This window comes from Hippocampus bargibanti, linkage group LG05 (genome assembly GCF_051943395.1).
Source record: "Hippocampus bargibanti isolate YZ-2025 linkage group LG05, ASM5194339v1, whole genome shotgun sequence".
Lineage (NCBI taxonomy): Eukaryota > Metazoa > Chordata > Actinopteri > Syngnathiformes > Syngnathidae > Hippocampus > Hippocampus bargibanti.
Window position 1 is genome coordinate 20,042,501 of NC_142738.1, and position 26,515 is coordinate 20,069,015.

The following is a 26,515-nucleotide window of genomic DNA, read 5'->3' on the forward strand; positions in this document are numbered from 1 at the left end:
ACCGGTACCGTCCAGACCCTGGTTCCACATCTCCGTCGACTTCGTGACAGGCCTCCCCCCCTCCCGTGGCAAGACGGTCGTCCTCACTGATTCTCCAAGTCGGCCCACTTCGTCTCGTTAACCAGGTTGCCGTCCGCCATCGAGACGGCTCAACTCCTGGTTAACCACGTCGTCCGTCTCCACGGGATTCCGACGGACATCGTGTCGGACCGGGGACCGCAGTTCGTGTCCAAGGTATGGAAACATTTCTGTTGGTCCCTAGGGGCGTCAGCGAGCCTGTCGTCTGGATACCATCCCCAGACCAATGGACAGACGGAGAGGAAGAACCAGGACCTGGAGGCGACCCTCCGGTGCGTGTGCCTCCACAACCCAGCGTCGTGGGCCCTGCACCTACCCTGGGTGGAGTACGCCCACAACTCCCTGGTCTCCGCAGCCACAGGTCGGTCCCCATTTATGTCCGCCTGTGGCTATCAGCCGCCCTTGTTTCCCACACAGGAGGGCCAGGTGGAGGTCCCGTCTATTGAACATCACCTCAGACGGGCCCACCGAGTCTGGAAGGAGACCAGGGACGCCCTGACACGTACCGCATCCCGGAACCAGCGGGTGGCGGACCGTCATCGGAGACAGGCACCCAACTACCAGGTCGGGCAGGAGGTGTGGCTGTCCACGAGGGACCTTCGGCTGGCAGGGTCTTCAGCCAAGCTGGGCCCACGCTTCACGGGTCCCTTCCCCATCGAGGCCATCCTCAGCCCGGTGAGGCTGCGGCTGCCACCCACCATGAGGATCCACCCCGTTTTCCACGTTTCCCTCCTCAAGCCAGTGGAAACCAGCTCCTTAGCCCCCACGCCCACCCCCCCACAGCTCACCCTTCCAAACCTGGTGGGCCGCCAAGAGGCGTCCGTTGAGGGGGGGGGCACTGTCACATCTCGTCGCCGTCCTGGGCGCGCCCCGCCCCTCCTGTCACCTCCTCCTGCTGCTCCCTGGAGACGGCCCCTCCCATCATCAAGCACCTGGGTTCCCACAGCTGATTGTCATTCCCTTGATTGTGCCTTCTGACTATATCTACCGATCGCGCAATACAGCCTCCGTCGGAGTATTCTGAAAGCCACCCTGTTACTTCCGTGCCGTCAGATCAGCTGTCACCGATCTCTCTCACTCACCTCATCCTGCTGTCATTTTTTCATGCGTGCCTCAGTAAAGACTTTTGTTCACGAGTATCTGTCTCGCCGTGTATTTTGGATCCACACTCCCCGCTTTCCTTTCGTCACTCGAGCCCTGCCCTCGAGCCTCAAGTGACGTGACACTCTCTCACTATTGACAATTCGACCGTTTCTCCCTCCCATCAGGTCAAATGCCTGGGTGTCATACTTGACAGCATACTATCTTTCCACTCTCATATAAATAACTTAACCCGATCTGCGTACTTACACCTATGCAATATCAATCGTCTTCGCTCGTCTCTCACCCCTCACACCACTGCTATCCTCATCCATAGTCTTGTCACCTCCCGGATTGACTTTTGCAATTCACTTATCCTTGGTGTCCCTCAGAAACTTCTCCACAAACTTCAACTAGTCCAGAATTCTTCAGCCCGGATCATCACCAGAACCTCATCCTTTCACCACATCAACCCCGTCCTCCAAGAGTTCCACTGACCTCCTGGTCAAATATAGAATCAACTTTAAAATTATTCTTTATACATTTAAAGCTATCCATAACCTTGCCCCCATACCTATTTGACCTTCTTCAAATTTCTATTCCCTCTCACTTCCTCAGATCAGAATCAGAATCATCTTTATTGCCAAGTATGTAGAACACACAAGGAATTTGTTTCCGGTAGAACACGCTGCACTAGTATCGTTGTAAAAAAAAAAACAAAAAAAAAAACTGCTAAGTGGCACTATACAGTTCCATTTTGGCTACTGTTGATCCTCTTACTCCCTACACCTCTATGTGCCCCCTGCCCTTCTCAGCACAATGGGGGACAGAGCTTTCAGCAGCTCTGCCCCCAAACTCTGGAACTCACTTCCTGCCAACATTCGTAACATCGATTCTCTTCCCACCTTCAAATCCCATCTCAAAACCCACCTATTTAAAATTGCATTTTCTGTGTCGCTTTATCTCTTGTTTCTATTTATAATTGTATTTTATTTATGCTTGTATCTATGCTTGTCTGTGACTGTAAAGTGTCCGTGAGAGCTTTGGAAGGAGCTTGAAATAAAATGTATTATTATTATTATTATTATTATTATTATTATTATTATTATTATTATTATTATTAACGTACAGTGAAACCTCGGTTTACGAACCCCTTGGCTTCCGAACTTTTCGGTTTACGAACGTTGCATTTATGAAAATTTTAACTATTTTTCGGAATACACACAGAGCTGCCACAATGAGTGATGTGTCGTTCGTGAACGAGCCCGTTCTCCTTAAAAGAAAATGGTGGCCACTGTTTTTGTCCTCTATTCCCCGCCCCCAGTCTTCGGTTAAAGCCACGCGATTGGTCAAGAACGCAGCAGTGGGGGATGGGGTTACAGACAGAGAGAGAGTGAGGCCGTTCTCCAAAAAACTAAATGGCGTCTTCGGTTAAAGCCACGTGATTGGTCAAGAACCCAACAGTGGAGGGGCGGGGGGTTAAACATTAAAGAGACAGGCAGACAGAGTGGGAGTGAGAAAACACACACACGAAAGGGAGATGACAGAAAACAAACAAAAGTGAAATCGTGAGAAAATGGATAGAATTTGGACACATTTCAACTTTGATATTTCAAAAGCAGAATGTAGACTGGAAGGTTAAAATATTCCATCAATCAGGCTCCACAAATAACCCGCACAAGTCATCTGTACTCTTGATGCAAAAAGCTATCAAACCAGCTAAACAGATCACAATTGATGAAGAACTAGATACAATTATCACAGAGAAAGCACCTACAAGGGATCATTCCTCAAGATGGTGAAAGAAGCCTATGTTCCTCATCAAGTGTTTAATGCTGAGGAAACCGGACACTCCATTCCATCAAGCCATGAACGACCATCACAAAGGTAAATAAAATGCCTTTATTGTTTTGTACAGTTTATTTCTTTAATCATAATACTATAGTACATTTATTATACATAAAATAAGGTGTATTTTGTGTAGTTTTAAGGCTTAGAAAATTAGAAAGTAGAAAATTATGTTTTATGGGGACCTGGGAACGGATTATTCTAATTTTAATGGTTTCCTATGGGAAATTAATTTTTAGGATACACACTTTTCGCCTGACACACTCTGTCTGGGAATCAATTAAGTTCATAAGCCAAGGTCCCACTGTATTGTCATTTGAATAGGTCCGCCACTTTGTCAAGGTGGAAATATTCATCAAGTTTTCCATCGGGTCTTTTATTCAATGCGCTTGTTTAAGTAATATTGTAACGTTTGAGAGTGTGTTAGGATCTGCCACTAGATTATCAATTAATTAATTATCTACTTGCCAAGTAATTTCGAAAAATTGCACCATGATGTCAGATGATAATGAAATGAAATTTTTGATACCTGCTCACTGGCTGGAGGAAGTTTGTGTGGGTCTTCTGTTAGTACCGTGAGGTCTTCAACAATGGACTGTAAGTGTGTTGTCTCTCCCAACATGGCAATCTCAACATTCTACAATGGAAAGAGTGACCTTATTGTACATCACCCCAAAACAAATTGAATTAAACACCGTTTTAGCGGTTCCTATAATGAATGAATGATTTCTCATTCTTGTGCACTCAAGCTTAGCGTTTCTCAAGATTCCTCACCACAACCGGCTGTAGCAAGTTAATGAATGCGCAATAGCGCCCTCTCTCTTCTAGAAGCGCTCTGCGCACGGCCTGCTTCTCCGTCTCCTCCATAAGCAAGTACAGGTCGCTGACGTCTTGCATAGCGCTGTCCAGCTGCGGGCGTAGGTTTCCTCGCCCTGTGTTTGGTTAAGACAAGCATGTGTTCGGAGACAGAAGATAATAGGAATGATGAGGAGATGGCTCAAAGAGGCATGAGAGCATGAAGAACAGAACAAGATGGGAACTTATCAAGGGGAGATAAGAGTGTCAGCAGTGGAGCAAAGAAAGGGAGAGTCAAAAATGAAAGATGATTACGAAACATAATGAGAAATTGTTTATTTATTTGATGGGTCCGTGTACATGAAGTGGGAGGACACTGAAGCATGTCAGAGATAATGACTTGATGCAGAGAGAGCTACTGGTGATGACTCGAAAACCCTCGAATGGATTCCATTAGAAAACTGTTCAGCAAGGGCACGCTGCAGAGCACATTCTACTTTGGCACTATAATAGATTAACAGAGACGATGACGAATGAAAGAAGGATGTGAAGGACACGAGTGTGATGCCAGCGTTTTGATTTACAACAGGCAGAACTATATAACAAAATGCAATCCTTGTGAGCAATTCTAAAGATGTGTTGATGGCAATGTCAAGATGGTTGACATCAATTGCCCATATTGCAAAGTATTTGTGTAACGCTCCATTTATTGTCAGACATATTTCGTTTGTACGGCTGTTATTAGATTGGGCAGGTGTACATAATGCGAATACAATCACATGGATTGACAGTTAAATATTGTCAGATAGTCCAACCTCTCAGGTCAAACACAATTTGTTGCAAGGCCAATGTACAATGTGTTGTTTTTTGCCTCTTAATACTATTGTCGACATGATATCTGATCCAAATTGTATTGCGGACCCGAGACAGAGATGTTCCACTTCTAGTCCTATTGCCATCATTTAATAAACCAGATTATTTGTGAATGGACAGCGTGGATAAATACTTTGAGGACATTTCAAAAGTACTGGGATTGATTGGTGGCTTTTTAAAAATGTGTACCCCACCTCTCGCCCAAGGTAAGTCGGGATAGTCTCCCGCACACCCATGACCATTGGTAAAGAGAATGGGAGGATGGATGCCTTACTGAACGTTCCCTGTGAGCATATGTCAATTGTAGGCAATGAGGCAATGAAGTTTGTGTTTAACATAAACCTTACACATGTTGTCTGACTAACGTATGATAATGGATGTGATGCCTTGAAAAACTACCACATGCACCGGATGAGCAAACATACCAAGGAGCTCTGAAGTATGGGTTATATCCAGAAAGACATTAAGGAGGGATACGGGCATAAGGATGGAGCAGGGGGGAGGTTGGAAAGAAACACAAGCAATGTTAAGTGCTGTGAAATAAGGACAAATTATGTTTTTTATTAAATGGTACCCATAATGCAGGAAGGGCGGTAGAAATTAATTAGTTTACAGTTTTAATTGAAGATTTTCTTTGTTTTTCAATACAGACTCGCAGCCCAAAAGAAATGCAGTTTGAAAGCCCCCACCTTCCATCACTTACTGGTGTTGCAACACCTGCATCTAACGCAAGACGGCGCTAGTTCAACTCAATTCATTCGCATGGTCAGGCAGTGTAGCTCGATTCAAGGGATTCTCACCTTTTCTTGCCTTTTTCTGAAGTTTGAGGGTATCTAATGACTTCCGTTTGATTTCTTGGCGAGACCGCTTGAATTCTGTTGAGTAGAAGACACACACGCGGTGATCATCCCTGAATATCTAATATCGGTTTTTATTTTATTCAGAAAAAAAATTGTCAGCAATAATTTCCATGTCAATCACCTTTGGCATGGTCCTTGTCCAGCTGATTGGCAGTCTTCTTCCATTCCTCTATTCTGTCCTGGAGTGGTGTAACCAGGCCTTCCATTACAGCACTAAAGTGATAAGATGACACTCAGAAATTGAAGGACGTGCGGAAAATTGCTTTAACTGTCTTGCAGGAAACACTCCAGGGAGAGATGAAGGCCAAATGAGATGGAATAAAACCTAGGAACACAAACTCCCCTCAAGGTGAGGAGAGACAAACAACATACACATGACACGTACTTTGTAAAGTGCCGCAATTTGGCCTCTATGCTGCGGTGTCGCATGCACATCCTGGTCAAAGCAGAGCCAATATCTCTGGTGGCACCTACAGAAAAAAAAGAAAAAACATGCAGTTTACACAAAAAAACAAAAAACGGAAAGATCTTATATCCCACAATACAAAACAGCATATTTTCTGCGGCTTTTTGTGACTCTTATTTCAAAACAATCGCTATCCTCAACAAAGAATGTTAAAAGAAAAAGAGCTCTTTAGTATTTTATTTCCTCTTTTTTTTTCCGCAGTTTGAAATTCAAGAATTGCATTATCATAATCATATTCAGAAAAATAGGGTGTACAGAAAATGGATGGATGGATGAATAGACGATCAAGCCCCCCAGTTTCCCGAACCGAATGTATTTAGCCTTTACATTCCAACTGAATGTTGATCCAAAGAGAAAAAAATGACAATAACCAATAGAAGATGGGTCTTCATCATTTGACATATGTTGATGACATACAGCATGACGCATGAAGAACGCAGTATCAAAATATGTGATATAATGTACATCAGAGCTGTTTTCACTTCACGAGACCCCTTTCTCTTGAAACCACACGGTAGCAACTGTGAATACAGAAATCATAAATGTCACATTTATGTGGTGAGAGCAAATATGACACTGTCGGCAAAGAAAAGCTCAATGGCCTTCTTGATGAAATAGATGTTGTCCCCTAACATACCAAGATTGCAGATGTGATCCGCACCACAGTGTAAATAACAGCTTGTGAAAATTACGTACAGTACTTTTCCTCTCTACTGAAGTGTAATTAAATGGAGACTTAAGCCCGAAAGCTCTGTCGGGCCAGCGTCTCACTGATGGTTTACAGGCGAGTGCTGTACGTGGAAGCATTGATCCTCTTGTAATCTGGGCCACACATTGCTCATCTTAAAGTCTCTCACCATACACACAGGCCTCGCCAAGGCATGCGTGCTCTTGACTGCGTGTGTATAGGTCCGCCATACAGATGTCCATGCCTTTTTATGGACAGGTGTTGCAAATACGCAACCCCCACTCATTTGTCCCAAAGTTTTCAAACTCGTCTGTCCCGGAGGAAAAAGGAGGGAACGTAAGGGGATATCCCTCTATTATTTCTTGGTTGCTCTGCCTTTCCTGTTCTCTCTGTTTCCTAAACACAATTCATGCAGGCTGGAGAGACAGAAACTGACTTGAAAGGTCGGGCGGTTAAAAAAAAAAAAAAAGAGCATGTTGTGCTCTGCATTGCTGTCCATGAGAACCATTCTGGTATCACAAAACAGTGTGACTCGGAGACAAAGGCCACCACATAGTCAAACTTTGCAGTGCAAAGATGATATTGATTCCCCTTCATTTAATTTGGCCAATGGCTGAAACATTAATGGTGCGTGACTGTTGGACTTCAAAGCTCATACAGCTGCATAGGGAATTAAGCACCAAAATGATGTTTTTGTTCATGTTTTTTCCAATGTACCTTTACAATGATATACCGTATTTTCCGATGTATAAGGAGCAGTGGAGTATAAGGTGCCCCCCCAATGAATGGTGTATTTTCAAACGTTTTCCACGGTATAAGGCACACTGGACTATAAGGCACACCTTCAATTAATGAAAAAAGTTTTTTTCAAACATAATATATAAATATATAAAAGTTTTCCAAATATAAGCACTCCAGTAGAGGCTGGGGTTACGCATTACTTTTTCTACGGGGGGAAATGGAGTCAGTGGCTGCATTACAATGAGACTGGTTTTGAATATTGTAAAAAGAAAAGCAAGACAACAGCAGAATCTTTGAGAAAGCTAGTGGACAATATGACATTATTTTGGAATAAGGAAATGTACTTGAAGGAAAGCATGCCGCGTCATGGACGCACATGCACACAAGGCCCGTTCACCCAGGTCATTCCTCTCTCTCTCTCTCTCTCTCTCTCTCTCTCTCTCTCTCTCTCTCTCTCTCTCTCTCTCTCTCTCTCTCTCTCTCTCTCTCTCTCTAAGACACAGGTCTCAAAGTCAAGGACCGGGGGCCAAATCTAGCCCGCCACATCATTTTATTCGGCCTGTAAAAGCAAATCAAGCATGTAAAGTGCAATGATTTTTGCTTAAGTTCAAACCCAAATTTCAAATTGTCCCATGTAAACCACAATAACAGTCATTATTCTTAACTTCAGATATGAAAACTAGTGATTAATTAATTTGTCATGCGCTATAGATGTAATATGTGGAGTGGTAGAAACATTCGAATGGCTTCCCCAAATTCATAATGGCCCCCGAGAGGAAACCGTAACCACAACGTGGCCTTCGACAAAAAATGACTTTGACACACTTGCTCTAACATAACACGGCATGTGCAGCTGTGAAATAGCTCATCACACGGCACGAGAGAGCAGTTTGAATGTAGACTCATCTTTATAACAGACCGGTGCAAATTCACCGTCAGGCAGCCCCAGCTACATGTCTGACCCACACGTGCACGTCCCCTCCACTTCCTCCCCATATTCTCTTCAACCCATCTCCTCTCTTCCTTTCTCCTCTTCCTCCTCTCTGAGGAGGATCAACTGACAGCTACATCCTGGGGCGGTCCAGAGGATTCCTGGCCCTATCCGACAGCCCTTTGAGCCTCTGGCCCCCACCGGATGGAGTGGGACAGTAGAATCACTTGCACAGATCCTGCACATTTGACAAACACACACAGAACTTGAGAATTTTGTGAATTCAAAACAAAAATCCGGTCTGCTGTCTTTTGCTTGGCTTTCTTGGCACTAAAACTTAACTTATATAGAGGAGATGGGAAATTTATTACTTTGTGGATCTTGCCCCCTGTAGTGCTACGGGAAGCAAGGCCAACCCCTTAGAAAACACACATGTGAACGGACAAAGTCAAACACAGGCGAGAGTGGGAGGGCTCGGGGTGATGTTTTGCAACCCCTTCGTTATCATAGCACAGTCAACATCCGGTACAGTATAGTGATGCAGCAGTTTATTTAAATACATTGTTCGATAGTTCGCAATCCAAATTTCCATCAACTTTCCTGTGCTGGTTTAAAAGAGCTTGATATTGCAGACAGTAGGGTGAAGCCCGTGGTGGGAAACTTGCAAAGTTCCAGTTCTAAGGTCCAGTGAAGTGTGGTCTAAACATTCAGAGAGATCTGGTTCTGATTATCTTCTCTAATTCCTCTGGGAAAGAGGAGAACTTTAATAGGCCTGGTATATTGCAAGCTCCCCTACCAAGGAGCCAGGAGTGACAGCGCCTTATTCCTGATGTCTTCAATATGGGAGCTTTGGTGAACTATCTCTCTCTCGGGTTTCATTGAACTACTGATTTGGAGTGAGAATCAGACTAGAAATTGAAACCAGTATTTCAAGCCCTGTACTGCAGTCTAAGTCGACCACTTGCTCCCTTCTTCTTTACATTTATCGAGAGAAAAGCTTTTGTAAGGTGCGAAGCCACATGCTCCATCGTTCACTTCCACAAAATTCCAGTTGTCTTTTATTTGCATTTATACAGCTGCTGCTGAGCTCAGTGATTTACATCAAGGTTGAAAAATAGTGATACTTCACATTGAGTGCCCAGGCCAAAGATTAACCGGGTGCCTTTTGCTTCTGTCACCCAATTCGATTGCTGCTGAATGTCAATTGGGTGACACATAGCTGAGGCCTCTGGAGAATGAAAGGAGCTGGTTGGATGAGAGAAGCAGATGAAAGAGGCTGGGGAGATTGTTGGTCAACTTTTACAGGTGATGGCAGTTTGGTCGACAATTGTTTGGTATATCCAACTTAGAGTACAGAGGTCCAGCGTTCGAATGTGTTTTGTATGTTCATCCCGTGACTGCATGGGTTTTCTTCTGGTACTCTGCTCTCCTCCTACATTCCAAAAACATGCATTGTAATTCATGAAACTGTGCATGTTGATGTTATGAAAAACATTGACTTCCCAGCCATGTTTTTTCCTTGCTATGGTGTGAAAACTAGAGTTTTTTGTTTGGGTGTATGAATGACAATTATGTTACTGAAGGCAGATTGATGAATGTAATTTATTCAGATCAATGTATTGGTACTCAGGCTGAATTGTGAACCATTGCTGTGAAAAACAGAGGGTATGAAGGGGTGAAAGAAGACTGCAAATCTCTGAAAATAGCAGAAAAGTCACAGGCATGACTATCTCCCCATGAATCTCTCCCGTGGTCAGAGTGACAATGGGTCACTGATCTTTACCACACTTTACTATTGATTAATTCCTATAAGTTGCATAACTGTTTGTGCTAGCGAATGGAAACAATTGTATGCTATATTTACTGTCTCTAGCCTGTGCGTCACTTCCTTGTATCTGTCTTCTTTTACCAGCAGCAACATTATTAGGAGGGTGAGGAAGCCACCTCCGCCACGATTGTTTTAGTCCACACGAGGAGTCAAACACACTCATCCTATTGTTGTCTGGCCCAAAGAGCACGCACAGCAATTTCCACCTCCCAAGTCATGACCTGAGGCACTCTGAGAAGCAGACAGACTTCAGTTGTGCTGTAATGTGGTGTAACCATGTTCTGGAGAGTATTATGTGGGGGGGTAGGGGGAACAAGGGGGAGTATTTTGGTATTTTGTCGGTGGAACCTCCTGTGAAGGAACATAAACGTTTCTAAAAATAAAGTTAGCTCCTTGTCTGAATGTGTTTTTCATGAGGTTGAAAAGGGGGAGTACTATACTTCGCAATAAATCTAAGTAGCCGCGTTTCCACACGGGATTGTCCACACTCCATCCCCGGACATTTACGCATACACTGAAAGACCTTTTTGTCACAGAATGAACCCAGATGTACTCAAATACACTACCGTATTTCCCGGTGTATACGGTGCGCCCAAAAGCCCTCATTTTCCTCAAAAGATGACCCTGCACATTATGCACAGGTGCGCCTCACATTTGAATTAATATTAAGCCATAACAGGTCTCGCAACTACTGTCAGCAGCTGCCAATTTCCCCCCCTGTAGAAGTAGTACATAACCCCAGCGTCTACTGTAGCGCCTTATAATGTGGTGCGCCTTATATTTGGAAATATTTTATATTTGGAAAGCTCTTTTCATTCATTGAAGATGTGCCTTATACAGTGGTACCTCGGTTCTCGACCATAATTCGTTCCAGGACCCTGTTCGAAGTGTTCATTATGTATTTATGACAAATGGTAGAGCGCCATCATTCAATGTTCATCTTGTCTTTTGATCAGTGAATTAGGTAAACGTTTTTATCTTCACTATAAAAAAGACCATTGTCTGAAAAGATGAACCCTTAAACCTATTGCAAATGTTGTATCTTTCTTTTCAACGACAGTCGATGTGGCAGAAACATTTTGTTGTTGGTATACTTTTTGTCTGGTGTATTGACAGTCCAAAGTACTTTTGGAATCCATCCAAAGTTTTCAGCGACGAGATAAATGGATGACCCCAGCATCAAGTGGATGCACAGGGGCTCTGATTTCTGGCGACCCTCCTCGCATACCATTGATCCATACTAAAGATACTACAGAGAGAGTTTAACAAAGCATAATCCAAAGATGGTCAACTAATAATTTTAGCAAAATTGTTTTCCTGCCCTGAAACACTTCAATTAACTACGAGTATGGATTTTAGTTTCTCAGGATCAGTACTGTGGGCCCAGATTTAGTTTACGGATGATGACATATGGCTTTGACTATTCGGCTTTGACTAACAAACTGCCACTTCACATTTGACACGTACCTTAAATTCATGCATTTTTTAATCTATCTTTAAAACATTCGTTCATTGGATTTTCAACCAGGGATTAAACAAAGATTTTATCTTCTTGTGCATCCTGTTTATTTTATTTTACTTGTTAATTTCACTTTGTCCCTTATCTAATGTAATTTCATTCTATTATTTTTGTACAGCTCTTTATTCCTACAATTGTTGCTTTATTAACAAACTAAACCCGATTGAGTGGAAACAACTCTTTCGGGATGTAAAGAATGAAAGGAAAAAAAAAGTACAAAGTACATACAAATGTGCATCTTCTTCACAGGTTCCTGACAATAACTGCTCACATGCATGCTGTACTTCAACTTTGTGTTGTAGTGTCAGCATGACAATGTTTGAGCAAAAACATACGACATACTGGATAGAACGGGCGGATGTGTGATTAGTGTTTAACGAGAACGTGCATTGTCGTCCCGAGCCTTGGCGGACTGCCACGTTCGGATTGGCGACCACCGGGTAGCGCTGTCAGCCCTGCCTGCACCTCGCAGGTGCTGGTCGTTACAATTAGTGACACTTAAAATGACTCCCGGCACGAACATCCGGTGTCGGGTCATTGTTCGTTGTGTGCTTTGTATGCAATTGTATGCTGTGCATATGTTTGTTTAACCTTGGCGGACTTTTACACGTGGTTTTCTTTTGATACTTTGTATTTTTTCTGTTCAGTTGATTTTGATGTTTTGCATTTTGTTCCTGCTGACTTTATTTTAATACAATTTGTCAAACACAACCTCCTGCTCCCTCCTGCCTGCTTTTTTGGGATCCGCACCCGCCATCACCACCTTGCAAAACGTGACACTTCTCCTTGCAACACTTTTCCAACCTTTTTAAATTATTCATTGGAGCCTTTTTTGAACTTGCATTATGAATACTAATATTGTTGTTATTATTTCATGCCTAAAAAAGCATACATTGGCATTTTGTCCCTTGTATAACTCAACTGCAATGAATAGTAATGCCACAAACAACTTTGCGATCATTGTAACACACGTCGCTCTCCGGCAAACAGGCCCATTTAGTTAATTTTACCTATGGGACTTCTTTACAGAGATATTAATGTTGATGTACCTTACTAACATAACATTTTTCCTGTGGAGGAATTTGTGGCTTGTTTATTACCGTAGTGACATGTAAATCTTGTTACATTCCTATTCTGGATATTAACAAAACAATTGTACAGCAATGAGACAAATGTACTGAGCGCACAAACTCCTACACGGACTCTCGCAACTCATTTCTGCTTCTGCTTCTGCTCAATTGAACAAAAATGATGGGAGCCAGTTCGATCGGCTGCGAATCAAGTTGGCTGTGTTTACTCCCGCAATGGCACAAATGCCCATTTCCAACCGCACACTAAGAAAGCACTTTCCATGAAATTAGGGCCACGGAGTATTATGCTGGAAAGGTAAGAATTTGATGCATATTTTGTGACATTTAGCAGAAATGGTCCCAAAATATCTGACCCTGATCGACATAACACGTTCATTATATTTTGGGTTTTTTCACAATAGTATTGCATTGTACAGCCCACTGGTGTTGGTTGGTATTATGTGGCCAATCTATCAAACAGAGCATTCTCACACATCATGTACTGTGTGAGAATGCTCTTGTACTGTACTGTGGCATGTACTGTGCACGTCTCAGCATTAAATGCAATGCATATTGACCTGTTAATTCATTGACACACACTTTTGATATCACACCAGTTAATATAGCTATTACCATTCAGCCTGCCATTACCTTCTGGGGATTTACAGTTCCAAACAATACTGAAGCAAACCGAACTAGATTCGGGCTATTGGAAATGAGGATTAACAGGCTGCGAGGTTGACATGACTGTAGAAAAGGTTCTTCCATTTTAGCAAGCGGTCACCCCACCACTCAACCCTTAATTTTTATTCGCTAAGTCAAAGCCACATAGGATGTGGCTATAGCTATCCAGCTGTGGTGCTTACATGACAATACAGTACTCATCCTCGGCTTCAAACATGACATGCCAAGCTTGACGGATGTCAAGCTTGGTCACATGTACACATTCATTATTTGACGTGGCCATAAAAAATAGCTACAGTGTTTAGGACAGTGTGCAGAACAGTAATCCGCTGATCTTGCTCTACACGAGGCCAGGGTCGTAACTGGTCCGTGCCAGCTTGTCCAGATGGCGGGTAGGGATATCCGTCCCATCTGCCAGCCCAAAGAGTCACAGCGTACAAGCAGATTATTACTTCACTGACACACTGATCTACTATGATGCCTCCATTCGATATGCAGTAAGGATGGATAAGGAGTAAAAATATTGGATTTCATTGAACCCAAGGAACATTTTGTGTCCGTTAACATTCCGTCATCATTGTCTGACATACAAAATAAAGTCAGAACACACAGTTGTTAAGCAGTCTGCCTTAAGTTCCCATTGTGTGAATTTTGTTCAACCTGGGGGAGGCCGATTAGGAGGGACGAAAGGGCAGTCTGAGTCTGTGTGGTGCAGAGTTGGACTAAGAGGATTAGCAAAACGCCTATGTTGAGCCTGTATACGAAGAGCTGTGGAAATCCGACTGCAACCACAAACCCCCCACCTTAGCAAAACTCACATTGCTCGCTGAAAAGATGAGCCAAGCATGCCATACCCCGATGGAACATTAGTCTTCCACAAGCTGCCATTTGACCTTTCTCTAATTGAGCCATCTCCAAAATGAGAGTGAAGTACATAAAACATATGTCGTCAAACATAGCAACAGCTAAACAGCAAACACAGACTGTGGCACTAAGCGGAACTCTTACATACACCACACATCAGTTTAATACACAGGCATAAAAATGGTCACCGCAGAAACCAACAGGGTGACCAACCTAAAAATAAAACCTCAAAGCCTCAGAGTTATAATCAAGGAAGGGTGATTATAATATGGACCAATTTTATCTTGGAAATTCTCTAATCACAATTTTCAGCTCTGTGGTGGATAGACGATTATTGAACCCAGCTGTGATCGTTCTTCAGACTGGTCTTAAGACACAGAACCATCGACGTGAAAGCCTGCCATCTGACTTCCTTTTGAGTGTTCATAATACCCACACACAGCCATGACCATAAACCATAAATGGACTCCACAGGCAAGAGGAAGCGATGAACACAAGACAGAGCGTGGCAGATTGATATATTAAGACACACACACACAAACACATTAACACACACACACACACGCACATGCACACGGTAAGACGTGACAATGAGGCACTCTAAATAAGGTCATTGCTAGTACAAAAAGCTGCACAAGTCAACAAAGGGAAATCATAATATGTTTATACACGTTTCTCCCTCTTTGGACAGGAACAAGGAAACTGTTATTGGAGTGAAATGTACTTTTTTTGGCAACCATGTCTTCTTTTTGTGTGTGTGGAAGGGGGTTGGGGGGCTGAGTGGGTTGTTTCTTTGTGTTTGAATTTAAAAGTCAGAAAAGTGAAGCCCAAGATGTGCCTGTAAACCTTCTTCAGTTCTCATATCCAACAGGGAGCAAGTCATACCTCGCTTCCAAACATCAAACATCCAATGATAAAGACATATTTTCCTCTTGAGTTTTGGTTGCGGATGTGAGGTTTAAGTCTTCTTCCATCAGGCTGGATGTTATTTGTTCAACAAAGATATTGCGTCAGACAACATTATTTTGAAATGTCAGTTATTTTATTGATTTGTATTGTGTTATGGACATTACTCAAAGAAGATACAAACGAGCCGTGCAATAAACATGTTCCCGTTACTATCCCGTTCCCACAGCATCAAATGTTTTTCAAAACTAACAAGGTTGGGCATCGGATGTTCGATTCCAGCTCTGGCCCCCCATGTGTGGAATTTGTATGTTCTCCCCATGCCTGCGTGGATTTTATCCGGGTCCTCCGGTTCCCTCCCACATTCCAAAACATGGCAGGCTGATTGAACACTCTAAATTGTCCCGATTGGGATCACGGCATATTTGCTCTTCGATTGGATGGTAACCAGTTCAGGATCTATCTCGTCTCGTGCCCGAAGACAGCTAGAATCGTCCCCCGAACGCCCCGAAACCATTATGAGAGTATAAAGCAGATCAGTAAATAAACGAATGGAGAATTACTGTTTAATAATAATAATGTAGATGAACAGAACATGTAGCTGACCAGGGTCACATCCTATGTGATATTTATTCACCACAATAGGATGCAGGCAGGCTTGGGTAAGTGCCAGACTATAGACTCAATCAGGATGCAAGTGTAATGGTAGTGGTCGACAATGCAATGAGGTGCTACCACTGTGGCCTTATATGTGACTACGATATAATGCAGGTTACAATGAGGAGAAACATGATTTAATACAAAATATTTTAAACGATGTAACCAAGTCAAATGTTAACACAAGGTGCTCTAGTCAATGCCGACACTCTCTCAAGCAAATTGCTGGGACTAAAAGAATCACCACAGTATCACAACTTAGAGACTAGCCTCACAAAATCGACAACTAATTTGCACCATGTTAAATCGTTGACATTTGGAATAATCGTTTTGATTGTCTGCGTCGTATTTCTGAGATTAACGCTGCATTAACCCATAGCAGAGATGTGGAGCATCCTTTGATATTTTTTTTGAATCACAAACTAATTAACATGAAATCAATCATTGGCAGTAAGTGTACTCTGAGTAGCCTGAATCGATAACAACATTAATCAAAAGTAATCTTGAAGTCAAATGAACAAAAAAACTAAATTACAAATAATATGACAACACAAATACACAGAGAGTCATTCATTCTAAAGCACTTTCTGTACCCTATTTGTTTAATGAAGCATTGAGTGTACATTTGGGTGACACACTTTATACATTTGTTCAATCATCTCTCCCCGTGCCCTGTTTCCTCTACTAGGTGGATGTATTGTTCGATTTTATACAACTATTTACTGTTTAATTTGAAGTCTTTCCTTCGAATTGTCGAACCCACCAATAACCTTGTTTGGTTTTTCAGGAAAGAATGCATTGCTGAGATCACTTCAGGCCATTGAATGCATCTCCACAACAAACTCAGTTAGCAGAGAAACAAAAAGTGAATGTGACAATGCACAAACACACGGCACCGAGTGGGCTCTACAAAGTGTGTAGGTAGCAATACAGGGTGTTTAAAAGTGTGTGGGAATGTGAAAGATCAAGTATCCATCTGCCAGCTGTCGGCCTAAAATATAAGTCTACGAGCATGCATGGGCTGTTTCATTAATACATGTATGCATGTGCCAGGAGAGTTTACATGCTCATCTGTACCCATGCAGGGGGATTTGACCTACATCTTGTTCTCCACTATCATCTCCAAAGAAATCTGTGTTAATCAGCTGTGCCTGTAGCTAGTCTGCCTGCTGGTGCTGCTGGCGACGATGTGGCTGAGGGTGCTGCTGTTGCGGCGAGCAGGGTGACAAAGCAGATCAGCAGACCTCATTAGGAGCCAAGAAAATAATAAGCTTGGATTGTCACTTCTCTGAGCAGCCCTTGCCTCTGAACTTTGGATATCCTAAGAGCACTGTAGTGGTAGTCTTGTAGGTCACACAAAGCCATTAATGATTGCACTGTATAGCAGTGATAAGTGATAACTATTGGGGGGGGAGACACATAAGTGTTAAGAATTATTTTATGATTTCTTATCCTCCTGCGATTAATTCGAAAATTATACAGATAGGTTGAAATAAGGTATTGAGCAGATTGTTCTTGAGGAATTTTTATTGGTCAGATCGCATTTGGCTAGTTTGGATGAATAGTCATAACTGCCCCATGGGCCAATACAAACATGACAAACTGTCAGGCACAATCACTTTGAATGGCAAACTAAAGGCTGACAGCACAGTGCCCACAGAGAGCTGAAAATAAAAGGAAGAAACACAGTCACAAAGAAAAGGATACCAAAAACTACATAATCAAGGCAACATTTCTACAAACTACATCATGGATTTCACTGTCCCTTTTTTTCAGGTCACTTGAATTTGAGTGACTGTCACCATCAAGCCCCATCCAAGCCCTGAAAACATTGTGTACTATAAAATTAAGCTAGCACTGTTCCGATTTGGTAACATCTTTGTGTCTCAATATATAGATTTTGAAAAATATTTTTCAGCTGATACAATGAGCTCAGAAATGTGATTGGCCCTGAACATTTTGATAAACACGGTTACAAGACACAACCACAGCTTATTTGGAAGCATTAATTTTTTGTTATGTCTATTTGGGCATACGGTGGATCTATTAGTTTTCACTGACAAAGGTCACAAACATACATCAGAGAGTGTGCACTATTTTAAAGACTTATTGTTATTGCATCGGACGTGAATAGTTGTGGCCCTAGCGCACAAACTAATCACAGGTTTTTCTACCACTGAAACCGACGCTTTCAGGATCATGCAATCCCACGCTCAAGAGGCATGCAAACCTCTGATCACTTTCCTGAGAGAACATTTTTCTCAACTTCAAAGCTCAGCCTGGCACTGTTTATCCCAGTCGGCAGCGTGGCAGCAAAGCATGGGTTTAGCATTGAGAGAAGAATCAACATGGCATTTGCGTCTGTGGCCTGCGCTTCATGTGACATGCATGCAAAGTAGCCGTTGGTGATGGGTGTTTAACTGTGAGAAAAATTGAGAATCATCACCACAAAATGAGGTTCATAAACAAATTAGTCTGAGAGTTTTTATTTGAAAAAAACACATAAACCCGGAACATTTTGTGGACACGCGCATTGAACTTTGTGTTAAGATACTTGCGTGATGACCATGCAGTGGCAAGTAGTAAATTGGCTGAGTCGTTTGTCTGATTTAAGCTAAATACAGCAAGCGCCCAACCTCTGAACGAAAAGCGACCAACGTTATAACTGTGTTGGTGCTTCTAAGTTTGACAGAGTTTATAACGCTGTTAATCATGTGACTACAATGTCACTGGCCTCTCTTTTTATGTCATCTTCCTACTCCGCTCCATGAGCAGGAGGAGGGTTGAACCGTTTACTCTGCTTGGCTGCAGCAATCGGCATTCTCACATTGTGTAAATCCAACTGTCATCGAACATGGACTCAATGCAAACAGTTCCCGTGTAAACGAAATGCCGGTTTTGGGTCATACCAAAGGTCATGAACCTAATTCACACAAAATCTCATGGGGCGTTACATAAACGTTGGATAGTATGTCACTGAAAAAGGAACTCTTTTACTAAAGCACCACATATTCACATATTCATCTGGAGGTGTCATTCATTCATTTCAATGACCTCCTATTGTACATCCTTTTAATTGTGATACAAATCTAACTCCACTTTGTAGTCTGCTGCCTATAATAGTACAGTGGTACCTCGTTTCTCGAACGCCTCACAGTTCAAACAAATCGGAGCTCGAACAAAATATTCGAGATATTCTTGCTTTGTAGTTCGAACACCGGTCGGTGTTCGAACGCCAATATGACGCGTGAGTGCGTACGCGAGGGTGGGGTGCTGAGCGGCGTACGGGTGTATCGCTCTCTCCGTGACCAACTGTTGTCGCTTGCGGACGTACTGCGTTTTGCTCTAGCGTTTAATATAGGTGTACGAAGAGTTTTAGCCCCTAATCATGCCTCCAAAGAAAGTAAGTGCTGCTAAAAGTGACAAGAGAAATGTAGTGCGTACAACTATTGCATTTAAGAAAGAAATAATTGCAAAATATGAAGGAGGTGTGCGAGTGTCTGATCTGGCGAGGAAATACAGCATGGCGAAATCTATGATCAGTACGATATTAAAGAATAAGGAGGCTGTGAAATCTAGTGATGTGGCGGTGGGAGTGAGAGCAAGTGTCAATGGATAGATATTTTAAGAGAAAAGAACATCCTGTAGCCGAGTCATCCGTACCTGTCACGTTCCGAGCGAAAGTGACGGCAGCTGACTCGTCAGAACGTAGTGGAATGTTTGGGATCCCAAAGCAGGCGGCAGAGACATACTACCCAAGCAGGATGTTTATTCACAAATAAAAGAAAACACAGCAAGTAAGAAGGCAGGGGGTGATCGGACCCGCTTACTACGCCAAAAAGCAAATGGCACACGAGGGTGAAAAATTACGCAATCCCGGAAGATGACATAAATTTACGGGACGCAGGGAAAATACCTCGGACCGGATACACTCGCGCATCGAAGGAAGAGTCCAGGTACGGTGGCGAGGTGAGTCAATCATCCGGCATTGGCGAGGTGATCGTGAACCGTATAAATGCTCCGTGTCCGTGATTAGAGAATTGACAGCAGGTGGAGGGCGGCCGGGAGAGGCAGCCCCGCCCCCCGCTGTCAACTCGCAAGTGACAAGAGCAAAGAGATGGTTTCGGTGTTCGAACAAATCGCTTTTCAAACAGGGTCCTGGAACGAATTATGGTCGAGAACCAAGGTATCACTGTAATCAAAGTACAAAGATCGCTCCTGATTTTTTTTATCACACAATCTATTGAATACATTATTTTGATGAGATTGCCGTATGAATCACAATAAATTTAGTTATATTTTTTAAAAAGAAAGAAAAAAAACAGCCTTACCTCTTGAATTGGTCGCCATGTCGGCCACTTTCTGAAAAGCATCTAAAAAGGCCACGGCTGCCAGAATTGTTGTCCTGAAAATATGTTGATAATATATAATATTATAAAATATTAATTTTCAGTATGAATTCAGAAATGTCAAGCCTCTGACAAAAATCACCTGAGTTGAGAATGCAGTTTGGTAGCCTTGGCACTGAAGTCTTCCCACACGGGGTAAGAGCTCTAATCGGAGACAGAACAAGAAAAAAGAATGAGTCAGACATAATATTATTTTATATAATTTCATCTGTTTCAGCGTGTTACAAGACTGTGGCTGCTAAGTTTCACAGTCTTCACTTTGATTGAAATAGATTCAATTACATTCAAATAAGGTTCGAACAGCACAAACAGCCTTTACCTTGCGACCCTGAGGCAAGAAAAAGGTCTATGAATGAACTCAAACATCCATTTTTTTTTTCTGTGCAGAGCTGCTATTTAACAGACAACCGACACCTCCGGAAAAGTTGCCTCCATAATTTGTACAATCACTTCAAATGACTTCTACTGAGCGCATTTTACAAAGATTCCACCGCATATAGCTATATTTTACGTTTTAAGACTCGCACTGAATATTCAGGAAGTCTTCTTTTCGAGTTGATGACGATTCCCTAAGTGACGTCACATTCGGAATGCCCCTGACCGAGAAAACGACACAATGCATTTTGGGTACTTTTTTTCATCTGAAAACACAGTGTTGATCGCGAAATTAGTAGGAAAACTACATAAAAACGCGATGGTGAATCGTTGTGTCGCAGCCAATTGAGCTAACACTCATAAAGAAGGTGTACGTTTACACGAATTCCCAGCGGACAAATCAGCCCATTTCCAAAGGAGCATGGCGCACAAGCTTGTGCATTTTCTGGGCTCTACATCGGAGTCCAGATCTTCACCGGTTTTATCGCTTGCAGATGGCTCGAATTGAGATGGAAGGACTTCTTTAATCGATTGCAAACATTTATGCTTTCCTCTTCAGAACTATTTGAATCATATTCATAACTGGATGAGTAACAAGAAAGCATCTTCTCCGAATCTGAACTCTCTGAAGCCATTGTTTTGATTCTGGAGCAAGGTGGTGTGTCACCCATATTGATGTCACGAACAAGGGGGATTCAGAAAGTCCCTTTCTGAAAGTCCCTTTCTGAATCTCCCCAGTTTAAAGTTCATTTATGGCAGTTTTGGGACACTTTAAGTCATTTTATTGGTGTTTTGCATTTGACTAAAAATATCAGCCTACGTATTTTGGGTATTTTAGATGCTATAAAACGTTTTTCTGATGTCAGTTAGGAAACAAAAAATGGTGTCGGTTGTCCTTTAAATGGCTGTTCAACATTTTGAGATCTACATACGCGCTTCTATCATGATGATGTGTCCCCCCATACAAGTCTTGGAAAAAAACTGCAGTGGATTTAACCCAAGTTAATCAGTCATTGCCTTGAGCTAAGAGAACAGGAGCCAAACATAAAACACATTCAAGGCTGAGTCCCCCACAGCGAGGGGGAAGTTAAAACAGAGGCATTCACTTTTTACTGATAGGCCACAACATCTAATGAGACTAAAAGCATTAAATAGTCTGTCTTTAAAGATCACAAGAATGGGATATCTCGGAGCTCAAGAGCTTTGGCAAAGCTGAACTATTATAAGTGAACACATTTGTGGCTTGTGTGCCCATCTGATTCAAGCGTTAACAAGCTACTTCTTGGTTTATGGAGGATGGCATAAAACCAGGCCATTTTTTTAAGTCTGGGACAGCAAAAGGGGGAAAACTGACTTGAAATAAGTCCCATTTTTTAATTTGACTTTCCATTTATTCAATATCGGAATGTAATCGTCTTTTTTCCTTGGCACAAGCAATGAACAACACAGCAATAAAGTTTGCGCGTCTCTCATTCTTCATTCGACAGCTGTCGGGCCGCAAAATAATCAACAACCGCTTTTGCTTTTAATCACTCTAGCTCAGTGGTTCTTAATCTTGTTGGAGGCATCGAATCCCACCAGTTTCATATGCTCATTCACCGAACCCTTCTTCCAATGACTGTAACTACTAACTGCAGTCTAGACTGAGGGGTGGACCTCTGTGGCGGAGGATCCACCGAACCTCTGAGATCGACTCACTGAACCCCTAGGGTTCCATCGAACCCAGGTTAAGAACCACTGCTCTAGCTCTAGCATTTATTTTAGGCCCTGCTTTGCGGTTGTCCCAATGATTTAGGGCGACCAAGTTAGTATTTGTAAGGCACCATCCTTGAAGATCCTTATTGAAGGACTGCTGTGATGCCAAGACAACTGAATGAAGAGACAAAAAATGATGGGCACAGAGGATGCAAGCAAAGTGATCAAGGTGGGGGTGTCACGTCTCTTTTCATCCAGAGCCACTACCTGAGGAGGATACAGATGTCATCCTTCCAGGTTGGTGGTCAGGACAGCTATACTGAGGAGTCTCTTGAACAAAATAAAATCTGCACAAAACACCCTGACATTTCAGGGCCTCTTTCGTTCCAAGGTGTATCCTTGCTCACCTGCAATCTTCACGAGGTCAAGAGAAAAGTGGTCTGAAGTGTCTGTTAGGTACAATATCGCAAAATGCAGCAACTAGTTGAGTGAGTGAAAGAATATCACAAATCTGAGAGAGAAAAAAACAGTTTATAAAATAAGAAACCAATTTGTTCCTCCTTTAAAATATTGAATAGCAGTCAATCCACCTGTTGCAATCGTCATTCTTCAGAACTGATGTGCTTTGACCGAATAGGTTCCATTAAAAATGCTTCTTGTCAGGTAGTTATTTGCACACAGGAAATCCCTTTTTCGGGTACTTCAAATCATTGTCGATTAATCATTTTGCTTTGCTTCACCCACAACATGGTTTCCCACTCTGTGCTTTTACTGTGGCAGTTACATAACCAGCAAGAATCAAGACAATTTGCCAGTGGGCTCAGTGACTCAAGTTTTGTACTTTGTAAGTTTTTGTGTCAGAGCACGGCACACCACACAGTAACATTAATCAGTCTTTTGCAAACAATTGAGATCACCACAGGAAACTGTTAGTCTGTGCAGCCCCCGGGGGCAAAGCTGGTCTGGCAGGCTTGTATTGACCAGCCAGGCGGCATGAATGAGGTTAGATGTCTGTCTACGACAGTGGACGCGGACACTGCTGACTCAGGGCTTCAGACTCATTCATCTGCGTTTCAACACTTTTTTTAAACTGATCTTCTCTCTCTCTCTCTCTCTCTCTCTCTCTCTCTCTCTCTCTCTCTCTCTCTCTCTCTCTCTCTCTCTCTCTCTCTCTCTCTCTCTCTCTCTCTCTCTCTCTCTCTCTCTCTCTCTCTCTCTCTCTCTCTCTCTCTCTCTCTCTCTCTCTCTTTCTCTCTGTGTGTACCACAAAACAAAATACATGGAACTTAACCAGAGCCTGCCAATTGCTGAGAGCTAATTTGGTTGGAGCCTGACAGAGGGTCCATAAATAGTTTGTCCAAAGGCAATGTGATCCCTGCAACCCAGCGATCAATAACCATTCGGTTCAATGCTGGACATGCTGGCAAAGCTCTTGTAAACTAAAGGAGGACAAGCTACAGGAATACTTTCTAGAGGCCTGCTCCCAAGCCTAATGAACGTGTTTGTACTTCCATCTTTTGTTGTGAACAACTACAGACCACCCGGATTCAACTTCCTTCACTAGAAAGCCTCCTACCCCAGCACACAACAAACACATGCTTGAATGTGGGTCCTATATAATTGGATGCAAATAGATGGTGTTTTGGAAACTAGTTCACTTAGGTTTTGAGGAAAAAAAAACAGTGTGCATGGCACATGTAAAATCAATAACACTAGCGGGTACATGATATAACAAATCTGAGTTGCTTTTTTCTGTCAAAGGCTGGTCAATTATTAAAAGCACCCATGAGATTTAAATCTATCTAGTCATAATGTACAAGGGGTAAAAGAGGATGAAGGGCAACAACAATATTTTTAATCAATCATAAAATTGTCTCAGTTGCAATAATTGATGGTTTTATTTTCACAATATTTCTGATTATTATTTTCGAATCTTATGCACATCCATAAAAGTTCCATTCATGATGGAATTATTCTTGAAATATCGAAAAATAATATTGCAGTTTATATGATGGCTTGGCTCATTTATTCACTCAAATAAAGAGTAAGAGATCTTTAATGGGAGTGAGGTTTTTATTCCTTTATGATAATTTTTCGATAATAAATATATAAATTGGGTAATGTTAATATACCATATAATCTCATAGAAATACATAATGACAACAAGAAATAACATGTACTCTATAGAGTTGTGATTGAGGGGGGCAGGTGGTGAAAAAAATAAAGTGGATAGCCTATCAAGCAAAGATACTTGCAGAAGACCATACATAGTAAAAACTTGCGGCACTTCTGCAAATAAAACAAAGGAAAACGTGTTTCATCTATCAGGTTATCCTGCATGGATGTTTGCAGACAGTGTGAAGTGGAGGAGGGAGCCAAGGAAAGACACAAAGGCAGTAAATTTATATCTGATGACAAACTGTGCAGCAGCAACTAGATCAGTCTATTAAAACGTTTCTCTTACCTTCATGTCGTTGACGATTGCCTGGAATAACCCACCCAGCGCCCCACATTCCTTTTCCACAGACTCCATGCTCTCAGAAACGTAAATTTAAAACAACTATGGTCAGCCTTCTCAAACATCCGACACCTCCGCTGCGCGCATCCGTCCCGAGTTGTCCTCTGACGGAAAACGGAGGACGCAAATAGGGAAAACCCTCCGGCCAGCAGCCGTTGGTGTTCCGTTCGATGGTACACGGCTCGAGTTCGGTTAGACGTGCGAGACTGGAAGGAGAGAGACCGGGAGGTGCGTCCTCCGTCGGCGAGAAGAGCTAAAGCCGGGGAAGGTTGAGGGCACATGCATAGGGGCTCCACATGATCTCTCGCGCACACAAAAATATCAGAGAGCTCAGTGGTCCTGGGAAGAGGGCAGGAGGTGCCGGAGGTGTGGGTTCGAGACGCGGGAGCGCGCACTGTTGTTGGGAGCAGGAGGAGCAGATGTCGAGGAGCCACCAGTCCGACGAGCCATGGGAGTTGAAAGGGGGGTGGCTCGTGGCTTTATTTTTTTATTTTAGTTTGTTTAAGTTTATTTTGTGCATCTTTGGAGGACACCGATTTGCTGTGGCGACCCCTTGAAGTGAAAAGGAAAAGAGGATTTTGTGCATCTTTACGGGTTCAAAGGGGGAGGAGTGAACGAGGTGGGAAATACCCTCCTCCCCTTCTCACCATCTCATCCCAGGCAAAAAAGTGAAGCCGCGTGTTCCCATTGGACAGCTCACTGAGATGCAAAGCAGGATTTCCTTCGTGTGTGTTCAAGCACGCTCGGTGATGTGGTTCTTTTGTTTTCAGGATTTTTTTTGCTGTGATTTTGTTGCTTTGTGTAAGCGGGTTCGATAAGAGAGAAAAATAAATATGAGCCTCTCGTAGACGCTCGTACATAGTGATGTGTCGTTCACGAACGAGCCGGCTCTTGAAGCCGGATTTCTGTACTGAACGATGAAAACCGGCTTCTAAAAAGGAGCCGACTTTTCCCCCCTCTATTCCCCGCCCTCAGGCTTTCTGATTCTCATTCTGAAAACACTTTCTCAAAGAATCATAACTTAATCATATATGACAAAGAACGTGCTGGAGTCAAAGAACGGGCCAAAAAAGTCTCAGCTGTTTGTCGAACAACTGAGTGCTGGAATCCTGAACCACAACATCCTACGTCAGTTACATGCCACTTTATTGAAAATTTCAAAGTGGGGACCTGTCTGCTGGATTGTTTTGAGTTAATGAAAGACACATTTCTGAGAATTTAGCAGAGGAGCTCGAGAGGTACTGCAGGACGCATGCACTGTTTTGGAGCCATTTGAGCAGGTCGCTGTAGTTAAGTGTAGACAGGTACGGTGGACACATTTTTATCACATTATGATGTTATTATTGTTGTTCAATTATTATCAATTTCACAGGTTGGTATTACAGCATTATTAATATAAAAACAAATTAGTGACAGCTGATCATCATCAGACCAGCGTAACCACTGGGAACGTGAAAGTTAGTGGATGCTCTCTGTGCACATCGAAATAAAGCCATACAAATAAAAATATTTCACATTGTGTATTTTTAATTGAGTACTGTAATTTGTTTTTCACATAATTTTCCATGATTTTTGGTAGTTAATTAATTTAAGCAACAAAAAACTGAGAATCCATTTGAGAGCCAAAAGA

The 26,515-nt window shown here is 42.6% G+C and overlaps 1 protein-coding gene across 3 annotated transcripts in view; it reads right to left on the reverse strand.

Annotated features, from left to right (window-relative positions):
- Positions 1–25,502, reverse strand: part of mtss1la (MTSS I-BAR domain containing 2a) — a 37,216-nt gene extending 11,714 nt beyond the window's left edge. For 2 of the 3 annotated variants that reach the window (XM_088997201.1, XM_088997199.1), the window contains exons 1-8: positions 24,832–25,502; positions 20,380–20,441; positions 20,220–20,293; positions 5,920–6,004; positions 5,656–5,747; positions 5,475–5,549; positions 3,781–3,938; positions 3,536–3,643 (exon numbers count right to left, since the gene is read on the reverse strand). In XM_088997201.1, the coding sequence (XP_088853327.1) occupies positions 3,536–3,643; positions 3,781–3,938; positions 5,475–5,549; positions 5,656–5,747; positions 5,920–6,004; positions 20,220–20,293; positions 20,380–20,441; positions 24,832–24,900 (723 nt within the window). In that variant the 5' untranslated portion in view covers positions 24,901–25,502. The remainder of the gene's footprint in view (positions 1–3,535; positions 3,644–3,780; positions 3,939–5,474; positions 5,550–5,655; positions 5,748–5,919; positions 6,005–20,219; positions 20,294–20,379; positions 20,442–24,831) is intronic. The other variant, XM_088997200.1, reaches the window with a different exon arrangement.
- Between the last annotated feature and the right edge of the window lie 1,013 nt (positions 25,503–26,515).